The sequence below is a fragment of the Melanaphis sacchari genome, unplaced genomic scaffold, assembly GCF_002803265.2.
Source record: "Melanaphis sacchari strain LSU unplaced genomic scaffold, SCAv2.0 Contig174_pilon_pilon, whole genome shotgun sequence".
NCBI classification, from domain to species: Eukaryota; Metazoa; Arthropoda; class Insecta; order Hemiptera; family Aphididae; genus Melanaphis; species Melanaphis sacchari.
The window spans coordinates 92,072-104,904 of NW_020270814.1; the positions used below are offsets into that span (position 1 = coordinate 92,072).

The following is a 12,833-nucleotide window of genomic DNA, read 5'->3' on the forward strand; positions in this document are numbered from 1 at the left end:
ATTCAGAGCAGTTATTAAAATGTTTGGATACTAAAGGTTCCTTTAGCACATGGGACTTCAGTAAAGAAAATAATATTGACCATCAAAAAATTATTGGTGTTGTTAAAAGCATATTGGCTTTGGGGAATATAATTACTGCTGATCCAGTGACAAGCAAATATTGGGAACTTACTGATGAAGGAGAATCGGTTTTATTGAATGGTAGTTATGAAGTAAACCTGTATAACGCTATTCCGTCTGATGGAATACCTCAGAAGGAGAAGGAATTAATGTCGATACCAAATGCAAAAATTGGATTCAGCCAAGCAATGTCGAAGGGTTGGATAGTCATTGATCGATCATTGAATAAAGTGATGAAAAAAGTTGATTCAGTCGTCGATAAGGTTAAAAATGATTTGATTGAACTAAAAGCATCTCGTGATCAAATTTCTGAGTCTGACAAGTTGGATTATAAAAAACGAAAACTTATTCGTGAAGTTGTTATAAAGAGTTTCATAATAGGTAATTGAATTATTTTGAATTTATTACTCTTTACAATATTTATTAATTATATTACTTTTTGCAGGGAAGGGTCCAGAATTTACAACTTCTATTGTAAAACTAGAAACTGAATTAACTACAGAAATGATATTATCTGGTTCATGGAAATCAACTCCATTCAAGTCTTACAATTTTGAAGCTTTAGGCCAACCTCAATCAGCTGGTTGCTTACATCCTTTATTGAAAGTTCGCTCAGACTTTCGTCAAATATTTCTTGAAATGGGTTTTACTGAAATGCCAACCAATAATTTTGTTGAAAGTTCGTTTTGGAATTTTGATGCATTATTTCAACCTCAACAACATCCAGCTAGAGACTCGCATGATACTTTTTTTTTGGATGATCCTCAAACTAGTGAAAACTTTCCTCAAGAATATTTAAACAAAGTAAAAACAGTACATTCAAAAGGAGGCTATGGTTCCCAAGGATATGGTTATGATTGGTCTTTAGATGAAGCTAAGAAAAATGTCTTGAGAACTCATACAACTGCAGTAAGTGCTCGTATGTTGTATGGCTTAGCTAAAGATTTCAAACCAACTAAGTACTTTAGTATTGATAGAGTATTCCGAAATGAGACTTTAGATGCTACTCATTTGGCAGAGTTTCAACAAGTAGAAGGAGTAATAGCTGATTACAATTTAACATTGGGAGATCTAATTGGAGTTCTTCACACATTTTTCGAACGATTAGGAATGACTGAAATCAAATTTAAACCTGCTTATAATCCATACACAGAACCTAGTATGGAAATATTTTGTTATCATCAAGGACTAAAAAAATGGATTGAAATTGGTAACTCAGGAATGTTTCGTCCTGAAATGCTATTACCAATGGGCTTACCAGAAAAAGTAAATGTTATAGCTTGGGGATTATCGTTAGAGAGACCAACTATGATTAAATATGGCATAAACAATATTAGAGATCTAGTTGGACCTAGGGTTAATTTACAAATGGTTCAAGATAACCCTATTTGTAGATTAGATAAATAAATTATATTGTAAACTTTTATGATGCTATAATATATATGATGTATTTAATTGATACAATACTTTTTATTTTACTATGTAATAAATAATACTTAAAAGTCTACATCATCTCCAAAAAATGCTTTCCAACACTCTGTCAATGTCTTTTCAGCAGCATCTTTTCTTTCTTCATCGGGCATTGCAGAAATTTGTTCTTTCAACTTTCTAACTTTGTCAATAGTCTTGAAAAAATTAAAATCTCCTTCAAACATCTCAGCTAAAATAAGGTGAAAATTTATAGTAAATCAACAACTTTTTTACTATAAATATAATTACTAAATAAATCACTATCCAATTCAGCTTCTTGCTCTGTATCCATTTTTAAATCTGATAATCCTCCACTTAATTGTGAATTAATTACACTATCTTCAATTATTGATTTTGCACTAGGATTTGTTATTTGACCTTAATATAACATATTTATGTAAGTAATAATTAATTTAATTAAGTTAATTTTAAATTACATACATTTGGCTTTAAGATTTGGCCAATGATGTGCATAAAGAGCTTGTTTAACACGTTCAATTCCAGTTGTATCCATTTCATCAGCAATTTCTTCAAGCACAATTAATTCAAAATGGTTTTTTCGACACCATTCAAAAACTTTAATAATTACAAGAAATCATTAAGATAAATATAACAATTCTTTTTTTGTTTTAATAAAATTAATTATTACTGTCAGTACCATTGTTGGACAAATGACTATCTATATTTTTTTCACTCAATAGTATCAAAACTTCCGCTTGACTTTTCTCAACTAAAGGTAAGCATGTATTCATAGTTTCCATAATATTGCTCTAGAACAATCAAAATATAATTTATTATAAAAAATACAAATTATTATAATATATTTACCTTATTAATGTTGAAAAGAATAATTATAGCATTAATGTTGTGTACAAATTGATCAGATAGTTTATCTAAACTAATGGAGGTACATAAATTTATGTCAGCAGTGTAATATTTGCAGTCAATTGTCCAACGATTTGATAAAACATTTTCTTCATTATTACAAATTTCAATATTTTCTTCATTCCTCAATACTGTAAAAATCATGACACTTATGATTACATAAAATGAATAATTTACTAATTAGTTACTAATAAACACGTAGAACAAAATAACTTTTACTACCAAGTATGGTTCATATAATTTCAATACTATATTATAAAAATGAATTGTCTTTTATTCTTTAATCTCTAATACTTCATTTTACATAGTCAATTTACAATTTTTTTGTTTTAAACGTTATTTAGCTAAAAAAAAAAAACCTTACTATATAGTGTACATACTTTTATTTTTAAATAAAATAAATAATCTATACAATTAAACACGTATTATGTAAGGGATAAAAGCATAATTGATGACACGTAATCAAAGAACTCTCATTTCAAAATACTTAGCTTAGGATTTGCATTAAAGAATTACATTAGATTTTTACATTATTTTTTATTTTATTTTAAGTCTATGATGAAGATTTCTTGGGAGTGATGGGACATGTACAGTTTTAATTAGTGAATTTTCATAATTTTTTAATAAAGTAAAAAAATATTTAAATACTTTTTTAGCTTATGCAATTAATTTTTTGTATCCAATAACTTTATTGAAGGTTAAGTTAGAAATATAATTGATAGAGAATTAGTGATTTTGCTAATTGTAATATTTTGGAATGCTTGAATTTTGTTTAAATTGGATGTTTTAACTTTTAGCTGAACCTCGCATTTAAGTTTAAAATGGACTTCTGAAGTGATATAAATTTTACTAATAATTTAGAAATTTACTACATTTACTAAAATATAATTTTAACAAATACATAAATTGGCTATACTGTTTAACTACAAAAATACCAATCAATAAGATGGTAGGATCTGCTGGTTGAAAATTTTAACTTGTAGTTCTAATTGAATATTTCACATATATAAGCAAAGTTCAGATTTTTCAGGAGCATTAAAATTTTAAATATGAGAAGCACCAAACCAACTTAACATATATTTTTATAAAATAATACCAAACAATTACTTATAAATATTATTGACCAGGTCATGTTTAATATATTAATTTAATAATAATGAGTACAAATTTAGGCTTACATTTAATTATTTTCAATGGATCATCATCACAACAACTATATATGTAAGCACAAGGGAGTTCACTTATTGACATGATTACAAAATACAAATTGTTAGTTATTTGAGTAGAAATTCAAAATTTATGTCTTTTATTTAATAATAAAGATTAGGTTTTTAATCGTAGAATAAAGTAATTTTAAATTTGAATACTGTAATTAATTAATTTAATACTATTAAACAATTTTCAGTTGCATTTGCATTTGCATCTGCCATTCTAGTGTATACAGTAAAGTTGAGTAGTTGATGTTATAATGATAACTTAATCATTATTAAATTATCTTATCTTGATAAAAATTGAAAATTATCAGCTGATGTGCAAATACAATAATAATAATAATAATAATAATAATTGATATTACCTTATACTTTATTCCTGTATACTGTATAAGAGTATTATAATTTGTGTCACTAAAATCACTGAACGGATCTTATGATCTAAAATAAAGTTTCTTTTACATGGTTTTGTCAACATATTTAACATTATTTATTTAATATTTACACATTAGTATTTACTCTAAGGTCTCTAAGTATATAACGGTATGTGTAAGGTGCATATGATTTGAAGTATTTTAAATTTGTATGGCACAACTAGTAATTCAGAATATTTTAGTACTATTTAATTTTTGTTTTAATATTAATTGAATTTATTGTTAATAATCTTAATTTATTTTGTAATTATATTTGGAATTAATTAAAATATTTAATTTTGTATTAAAATGAATCCTTGTACAATTCCTGAGATTCCTATTGATATACAAGGAGACAACAGATGGATGAGCCAGGTAAATAATTTAAAATTTTAATTATATTGTAATTTTCATACATTTATGTTTTTTGATACATTTATTAGCACGAACGTCATGTATCTGAAGCAAAAGAACGTGAACCTGATGTTATTATGATTGGAGACTCTATTATTCAGAAATTACAGTCAAGTCCTATATGGAATGATTTATTTGAACCTCTCCATTGTTTAAATTTTGGTATTGGTGGTGATCTTACTCAAGGAGTATTATGGAGAATTCAAAATGGAATTCTTGATAATATTAAACCTAAAGTAAGTTAGAAGAAATTTTTAAGTATTAATATATATATATATATATATATATATATTTATATGTGTATTATATTATTGTTACTATATGATATTATTTAATTAATTTGAGTTGGGATTGGCAAACAATATACTGAGAGAGGTCTATCATTCTCCACTGTTCATATTGCTGTTTACTTGAATATATTCTTCAAAATAATCAGCATCCTATCTTAATGTTATTGCTGCTAATAATATCATTAATTATTGTTTATAAATATGTTACCTTATAACTCATTTTACATGAGGAATTTTTCCATTGTAAATAATTTAACGGTTTGGATACTACTTAATAGGTGATAAGTAATTATTAATGTTTAATAGTTAGTAAGTAGAACTACCTTTTTATTTTAAGAATTAAGTATCAGTCATAAATAATTGAAATATTTAATTTTAGAGAGATTATATGCCAATACTAATTTAATGATGAATCTTTTACATCGTGTGGTTTTTATTTGATTGAATAAATGTTTAAAGCTATCAATAGCTATTAATTGACTATTACAAGAATTTATAAGTATCTAAAACTGATTGAGAATTATAAATGTAATTAAAAAATAAAATATTTATTAGCTGTTTTCTATTATTTTTTTTATTAATATAAACCAATCGTTATCTAAGTTTTTTTTTTCCACTTTTAAAAATCAGTTACTCATAGCAATATTATATAGTGTTGAAATTAGAATTTAATTAAATTATCACCTTAATACCAGCTTAGAATATAGTTAATATATATATATATTTATCTTGTACATTAAATAGTTATAGAACATTTAAAAGTTATAATATTTTTTTTAATGGTCCTCACTCTTCATTAATCATGTTATTAATAATATTGTTTAGGCGTGTGTTCTTCATGTTGGTACAAACAATTTTGGTAATACTCCTGATGAAATATCGGAAGGTATTTTAACCATTATCAATGAAATTAAATCCAAGCTGCCTGAGTGCTATATCATCTTGTTGGTAATTATTTTATGATATATACAATATTTGTATTTTATTTTAAGATACATTCAAACTAGGTAAATTATTTTTTTATCAACTAAATTTTTATGTATGCAATACATGCAATATATTTTAAAACAACAATGATTCAATAAGCACAAATGATAATTTTACCAGAATTAAATTTTTAAATAATGTAATTGTAATATTTTGACAAATATTGATTAATTCTTCTATTTCTGTGTTTTTGGAAACCAGTAACTTGTTTGCTCTGTTTAAAATCTAAAATATATTTGACTAATTGACTTATTTTTAATGAGTGAATAATATTAAGTTGGACATTAATTTTCATTCTTGAATCATTGTTAAGTGTAAAATAGTTTGTACATTAATTTGATGTTTTTAGGATTTATTACCTCGTGGTGCAAGGCCAAATCCATTACGTGTTCGTAATTCTAAAGTTAATGAAATTATACATGAAAAAGTAAAGTCAATTTCTCGGTTAGAAGTAATTACTGTCAATACAGGTCTGTTGCAATCAGATGATACATTGAGTGCTCAAGATATGCTTGATTACCTACATCCAACTGACACATGTTATCGTAAAATATTTGAACCTGTACATGAATTGCTCTTACAAATTCTTGGAGAAGCCAAAGATCTTGACAAAGAATTAGTTGAAACTCAGTAAATCTGATTTTGTATTCGCACAAAGAAAGCAAAAGCATTTTGTATTGTGATTCTTTAATTTCATATTTTCTAATTATTTATAATTTTCATAATTTCATGGGGCTTTAATATTTTCAAATTTTGTTCCTAATTTAATTGTATAGACTGTTTTTTGTTTTTGATTTTAGGGGGGAGGGATTAAGTAATATTATGCATTAGATTTATCATAAGCTATAATCATTAGAGGTATATTTCAATATTGCTTTGAAGCTAATAATATTTATTTTAAATTAATTGGGGAATTAGTATATTAGTTTTTTTTTTTTTTAAATCTAATTTTGCAAATTCTTTGTATTCATATATATTTATACATAAATAAATAAAAATTAATTATATGTTTACTTTAATACTTATATTAATAATATTATATTACAGTACAAATTTTGCTTATTGTATTTAATTATTTTTAATGTAAACATTAGTAATTACAGCAATTTTATGTTCATGCAATGCACAAATCATAACTTTTTTTTGTGGATAAATTAATTTTTATCATTTAATAAAATATAATTTAAAAAAATTTAACTCATCTTAAAAAACAATTAAATGTTTATTCCTATATTTTTAATTCATCTTATTAGTAGAGCTTTAGCTAAGATATTTTGTATTATTATGGTAGCATGGATAATTGGTGTATAATTAATCTTGGAGTGTAGGATGATACATTAATTTCTATTAAACGTTCCATTATATTAAAAAAAAAAAGATGTATATATTAACTTCATCATCTACTTATCGATTTTGATAGTTCTTACATTTATAAAAATGGTTTAAACCTGCCATATTTTAACTACATTACTATTTTAATGAATATGTTTTTAAGTATGTGTATTAAAGTCATACAATTAAATTTATTAATACATAATTTTATATATTATTAATTTAAAATACCTATCATATGAAATATAATTTAAATTATATAATGAATTTAAGATGTTAGTAGATAATTAGTTGGTTTAATTTAAAATTCTTTTTATAGAAAAATTGATTACATTTAAAAAACTTTTTTATAAAATTTCCTTCTATAGTTTAACATGGAAAAAACAGTGTCATAGCAAACTTGAATTTTTAAGAAGCTATAGTTTAATATTCTACCAACCTAACCAAAAACTCGTGAAGACAATAACTATCACTGACCAATTGTAATAAAACTAAAATTATTATCCAATAGTCATTACACACCCACACACCCCATAAAAAAATTGATGCATTCACCACAATACTGCAAGGAATAACTGTAAATTATTTTTGCATTTTGCCGAATTAAAAAGAAATATATTTATCACCAATTTAAAATAACTTAAAATTTTTTTTATGAATGATAGCAGACATAATTAGAATTATTTCCCTTTATTTTATTTCATTTATATTTTTGTGTACATAAAAATATTGTCCTTATGTAATTTTTTACATAGTATCAATATAAGTTACTATTTCACTTCTTTTTTGGCATTTGAATGCTTTTGTTTTCTCTATTTGATAACATAAAATAGGTACTTAAATAGGGTTAAATATTAGGGCTGGTCGGAAATATATGTATGCTACAGAAAATTTGTAACAGCAAATTCAATAAGCATGATTGTTTTTAAGTAATTTATGTTTGTTAGATGCCTGTAAGTTTTTTAAAAGTAAGATTATGCTTTACCATATCCTTTACAGTTTGACATTAAATTTTTAACATTTATTTCAATTATGAAAGATTTTTTTTAATAAAACATATAAATACATAGCTAGTATAATATATTATAAGTAAAATATAAATAAATAAAGTTATTGATGTTCAACTTTAATATCAGTAACTAAGGGAGTTTCGTCATTTTTCATAGCTTCAGCTGCTTTTACTGCTGGCGTTCCTGTTTGAATAATTGGTACAGTACGTTCACCTGTTAATTGTTTTTCCTATAAAAATAAATGCATGGATTAAACTTTTATAAACTAACTATAACTTTTTAAACAAGATTTAAAATTTATTGAAAGTTTAAGGTCTAGATTGGTATTAGTATATTTTGTAATTAAAAACAAATTTCATAAGAAAATTTAAATTATTATTGTTTTTTTTAATAATATGTTATTTATAAAATTGATATTTAACTCATTAGGATAGGAAAGCCTCAAGAATATTAAATTTGATCAAATCTTTAAGTTTTTTATTCATAAATCATAAGCAAGACTTTATTTTATTAAATAGGACTATTAGGGATGTAGTTATTATAGTTATATTGTACTTGGTAGAATGCAAATAATTTGAATAGTTCAGAAAAACAAAGGATTATTATGAATAAATGTTTTTCTGATTCTTGATTATAGTTATTAGTTATTACTTATTACATAGCTACTAAAATTGACTTAATATGTAAAAATAAGTATTCTTGCTGCTCTAAATAGTCAACATTTTTATTTACTGTAGTCTACAAAAATTAATTATTGTAGCATACTTATTAAGGTTATGTGTGATATAATTTATTTATACCCACCCCTAAGAGTGCATGCAATTATAAATTATAATATACAAGAACTTGTTATATATTGTTCTATCTGGTTATATGTGCTGTATGCCTGTCTCAGAATAAAATCTTAAGTATGCATATAAGTTTATGTAGTTAATACAAAATTTTTTAAATTATACACATTTTCCAGCTCTCCAAATTAAAAATTTTAATTATGCCTAGAATATATATATGAGTATCAAGAAGGAAAATATTTATTTTTTAGTATAATGCAATGTAAGTAGCATGTAACAAATTGAATCTGGAATTTAATTTATTCTAAAAGGTTTTATAGGGATTTAGTTTGTGATCTTTCAGTCAATTAAACGCTTAGTACCTACTATGTGTTTTAAAGTAAGTAATTTTAAATATATTAAATAATAAATAGTGGATTTTATATACATAAATAAAATAATGTAATTTATAGTACAGTCAAATTTGCTTGTAATGATCTTCAAGAGACTTAAAGAATTTGATTATTATAACCAAATTTCATTATATCTAAATTATAAAAAATAACTACACATAACATATAAAACCAACCAAATACATTTTTGAAATCGTTTTACCCGGAATATCATTATATACAGCATTGTAATAAGCAAATTTGACTGTAATTGGTTATACCAGTACCTAGTGGGTATCATTAATTAGTTAATTAAAAGTTTTACCTTTTTAGGAACACTAATTGTTAGTATTCCATCAGAAGACAAGCTTGAAACAATTTGTTCTAAATCCACATCTTTAGGTAATAAATATCTTCTTTTAAATTGTCTCGATATAAAACCATGTTCGTCTTGTTTTTCTTCATGTTTCCCTTCAACGATAACTGCTCCTTCTGAAGTTTTAACCGTGATCTCACCAGGTCCAAATTGTTGAACATCTAATATAACTTGTACTTGTTTGTCATCAAACTTAAGGTTGGATGTACCACTATTTTGTCTGTTAAGTACACCTTGCCATGGTCTATAGTATGTAGCTGATCTCAGAGAAGGCGAAGTTAGAGCAGACGTTAAAGTGGACAGATCATCTCTATGCAACCCCAGACCAAAGTTTTGGTCCAATAATCGTCTTGGTAATCGCTCACGTTCGAAATCTTCCCACCAATCTCGGAAGAACAATGGCACCAAAGACATATCTGTGAATTGAATGCATTATAAAGCATCATGCAAAAACAACTACAAAATAAAATAAGGATTGTATAGTTATTCATTTACATGAATACCTATACAATGGTTACATGCCTACATTAATTTATTACACTCAATTTTAATATATTTATTAGTATTAACTAGAAACTGTATAAGAAACAAATTTTTACACATCAAATATATTGACTTGAAAAATAACTGAAACCAATAAATATAAATGGATCACTACTAATACTATATTTAAATACATATTATTTATAAAAATAAATTATTATGTAGTTAAATATTCCATATACAATATACGAGTACGACTTACTTGTATAATTTATATAGATAACAAACAAATATACTTCCTACAGTAAAATTTGGTTTCCAATACAATGTAATTAATGAAAAATATAGAGGTAACTTATTTGATTTTTTAAAGTCAACTATTAAGAAAAGTACATTTTTTGTCGTATTTATACTCAAGTGTTCTGCTTTCACATATATATGAATTATCATTATTCACCAATCATTACGAGTTTATTTTTATACACTTGGAATTGGTGTTTGTTAGTTGACCTTTGTTGCTGACTGTAAACTAAATTTGTGTGGGAGGATTCCAAGAATATCCCTTAATTTGTTTATTTATTATTCTTAATTCTCACCAAGTTGTGAGTCATAAAGCTACAAATATTGTAGATACTATCCTTCCAATGTACATAATAGGTATATCGTGCATTTGTATAATTGTATACCTATAAACAAACTTACTATTTTTGCCAAATGTCTTTAAAAGTGGGTCAATCGCATATTATTATAATGATACGTTGAATATTCTAGAATATTTATTATTTTTTTAAAACTATGGATAAGATATAATGTAGAGGTACGTACTATTTCTGTATCATAAAATGATGTAAGATTTCAGTTTTTAACCATTTCCTAACAACTCAAAAGTATTAAAAACTTGTATGTTATAGACGTTATAGTAGAAAAAATACTTCGAAGGCGTCGTTTTATTTATGTAATAGAAAATGTCAAGCTGTCAGTACCTTCATTAACAATTGAAAAAAATAAGCACAATAATAAATAGGAAATTGGGAATATATATCTATGCAACATTTGTAGGTAATCGACAAAATCGATTTAGTTTTACCTATCTATCTACCAACTAAAAGTATTTTTAAAAGATGAGTTAAACATTCTTACTTATTTAATTTACCAGAAATCTAATAAAACAATATTTTATTCTGATTTATCCCTGATAGGTCCCTCAAACAGCTTAAGCATAAATAGTGTAAATATCTTTTAAAGTCTTAACCATAACAAAACAAATTTGTTTTGTCATTTTTATAACTTTTTAAGATCAGTTTTCTCAAACCATGAAGTATCATAAATGGATGGATTCTCTGCTCACGCTTGCCAAAGATATCTGTAATCAAAATTCAGGCAGTGTCGTAATTAGACACTGGGGGCCATAGGCGCACATTGGGTGTGAATTTAGGGGGTGCTGGAATAATTTACAGTAAACAGATCAGTGGGGGGCTTTGCCCTCACACTCCTAATACCATAATAAACTGCATTCTAATAATTTTTAATTATTATAATTAATATTAAAATGTATTTATATTATATATATAATAATAATAATATATAATCACTAATTAATTTTAAACAAGATTTAATTTTCTGTTAGATAATGCAAATTTTTATAATATGATTGCTGTTAATGTTCAACGTTTAGATGAAAACTGGAACAGTGGAACGTGCATTCATACAATACAATCAATACATTATTAATCATGAATTCATAAGCTACATATTGTCTATTTGTAATAGAAAAAATTCCAAACCAATGAATCACAATAATTTTCAAATGATTGATAAAATACTGAAATAAATTTTACAGGAAACTGGGGGTGCTAAGCACCCCCCTATGTGCGCCTATGCAGTGGGGGCCCTTAAATCAAATTTAAAATGGGGTCCTTACCCATAAATGTAAATGGTCTTAAACAATTCAAGGTAGCAGGTACACTTTAATACTTTATCCTCCCTTATCATAAGGTAATCAAAACTATTGTTATTATTAATAATTTCTTACAATTAAAAATAATTCTAACAGCTAACTTTTTTCTTTTATAAATACATAGGTTAAAATCAGTAATTATATTTTTAGAGCTCTTCGTAAAAAATTATCTACAAAATGCCCTACGGCCTACATAATATTGAGAAAAAACAATAGTAGAGAAAATTAACTCTTGATAGTTAAAATATAGTACATATTATAATTTAATATAATTCAGATGTTTTCAAAATAAATATACGTTTAAGTATAGTATATATATCATTTTTTTTTACCTATTATAATAAAATGTAGAAAAAAAACCAATTTTTATTGTTTGTCTGCCGAGCAGCCACTTGCAAAGTTTCACTTAGTTAACTTACCCGCTAGTTCTGCCACTTAATTCAGGCTAGATGCATAAATATTTCTATTAAGATTTAAGGGCACATATTAACTCCTATAAAATTTTGTAAATTTCCTCAAAAACTTTTTGTTACCGTATAGTACTTATCTATGTTAATGCCACAAGATGAGCAAGTTAGGGGTATCAATATAAGTTAAGAGTTATTTTGGAAAATAATATTATCAAAACTCAGTTTAAAAAACTTAATATAGATACTTTATATACACTAATTAACATGATTAACTAGTTAATTAACTGAGTTAATCGTGGATTTAATAATATTA

General features: G+C 25.0%; 4 protein-coding genes across 4 annotated transcripts; 2 read left to right on the forward strand and 2 right to left on the reverse strand.

Moving 5' to 3' along the window:
* Positions 1 to 2: 2 nt before the first annotated feature.
* Positions 3 to 1,586, forward strand: LOC112592401 (phenylalanine--tRNA ligase alpha subunit; the record flags this gene model as incomplete). The annotated part of the gene is made up of 2 exons (XM_025336430.1): positions 3 to 501; positions 566 to 1,586. Coding segments are annotated over 2 exons (1,461 nt in total), but the record flags the coding sequence as incomplete, so codon positions are not given.
* Positions 1,547 to 3,803, reverse strand: LOC112592419 (alpha- and gamma-adaptin-binding protein p34-like). Its single transcript, XM_025336450.1, has 6 exons — positions 3,654 to 3,803; positions 2,419 to 2,606; positions 2,249 to 2,360; positions 2,032 to 2,166; positions 1,840 to 1,968; positions 1,547 to 1,780 (listed from the first exon to the last, which is right to left on the reverse strand). The coding sequence occupies exons 1-6, from the start codon at positions 3,724 to 3,726 to the stop codon at positions 1,617 to 1,619; spliced, it is 801 nt and encodes a 266-aa protein (XP_025192235.1). The 5' UTR covers positions 3,727 to 3,803; the 3' UTR covers positions 1,547 to 1,616.
* A 281-nt stretch (positions 3,804 to 4,084) lies between these two features.
* LOC112592416 (platelet-activating factor acetylhydrolase IB subunit beta-like) lies at positions 4,085 to 6,546 on the forward strand. Its single transcript, XM_025336447.1, has 4 exons — positions 4,085 to 4,474; positions 4,543 to 4,749; positions 5,629 to 5,751; positions 6,140 to 6,546. Exons 1-4 carry the CDS (start codon positions 4,409 to 4,411, stop codon positions 6,422 to 6,424), a joined length of 681 nt encoding a protein of 226 aa, XP_025192232.1. The 5' UTR covers positions 4,085 to 4,408; the 3' UTR covers positions 6,425 to 6,546.
* Positions 6,547 to 8,181: 1,635 nt separating this feature from the next.
* On the reverse strand, positions 8,182 to 10,540 carry LOC112592398 (protein lethal(2)essential for life). Its single transcript, XM_025336426.1, has 3 exons — positions 10,416 to 10,540; positions 9,620 to 10,086; positions 8,182 to 8,361 (listed from the first exon to the last, which is right to left on the reverse strand). The coding sequence occupies exons 2-3, from the start codon at positions 10,082 to 10,084 to the stop codon at positions 8,233 to 8,235; spliced, it is 594 nt and encodes a 197-aa protein (XP_025192211.1). The 5' UTR covers positions 10,085 to 10,086; positions 10,416 to 10,540; the 3' UTR covers positions 8,182 to 8,232.
* Positions 10,541 to 12,833: the final 2,293 nt, after the last annotated feature.

What these genes read in the sequence shown, in the direction of transcription:
- LOC112592419 (XM_025336450.1), bottom strand. Translation starts at nt 3,726, where the DNA reads ATGTCAATAAGTGAACTCCCTTGTGCTTACATATATAGTTGTTGTGAT. An exon ending in TAGTCATTTGTCCAACAATG is followed by an intron (nt 2,167 to 2,248) that starts GTACTGACAGTA and finishes TAATTATTAAAG; the next exon opens with TTTTTGAATGGTGTCGAAAA. An exon ending in ATTGGATAGTGATTTATTTA is followed by an intron (nt 1,781 to 1,839) that starts GTAATTATATTT and finishes ACCTTATTTTAG; the next exon opens with CTGAGATGTTTGAAGGAGAT.
- LOC112592416 (XM_025336447.1), top strand. Translation starts at nt 4,409, where the DNA reads ATGAATCCTTGTACAATTCCTGAGATTCCTATTGATATACAAGGAGAC. An exon ending in ACAACAGATGGATGAGCCAG is followed by an intron (nt 4,475 to 4,542) that starts GTAAATAATTTA and finishes TACATTTATTAG; the next exon opens with CACGAACGTCATGTATCTGA. An exon ending in AGTGCTATATCATCTTGTTG is followed by an intron (nt 5,752 to 6,139) that starts GTAATTATTTTA and finishes TGATGTTTTTAG; the next exon opens with GATTTATTACCTCGTGGTGC.
- LOC112592398 (XM_025336426.1), bottom strand. Translation starts at nt 10,084, where the DNA reads ATGTCTTTGGTGCCATTGTTCTTCCGAGATTGGTGGGAAGATTTCGAA. An exon ending in CAATTAGTGTTCCTAAAAAG is followed by an intron (nt 8,362 to 9,619) that starts GTAAAACTTTTA and finishes TTATTTTTATAG; the next exon opens with GAAAAACAATTAACAGGTGA.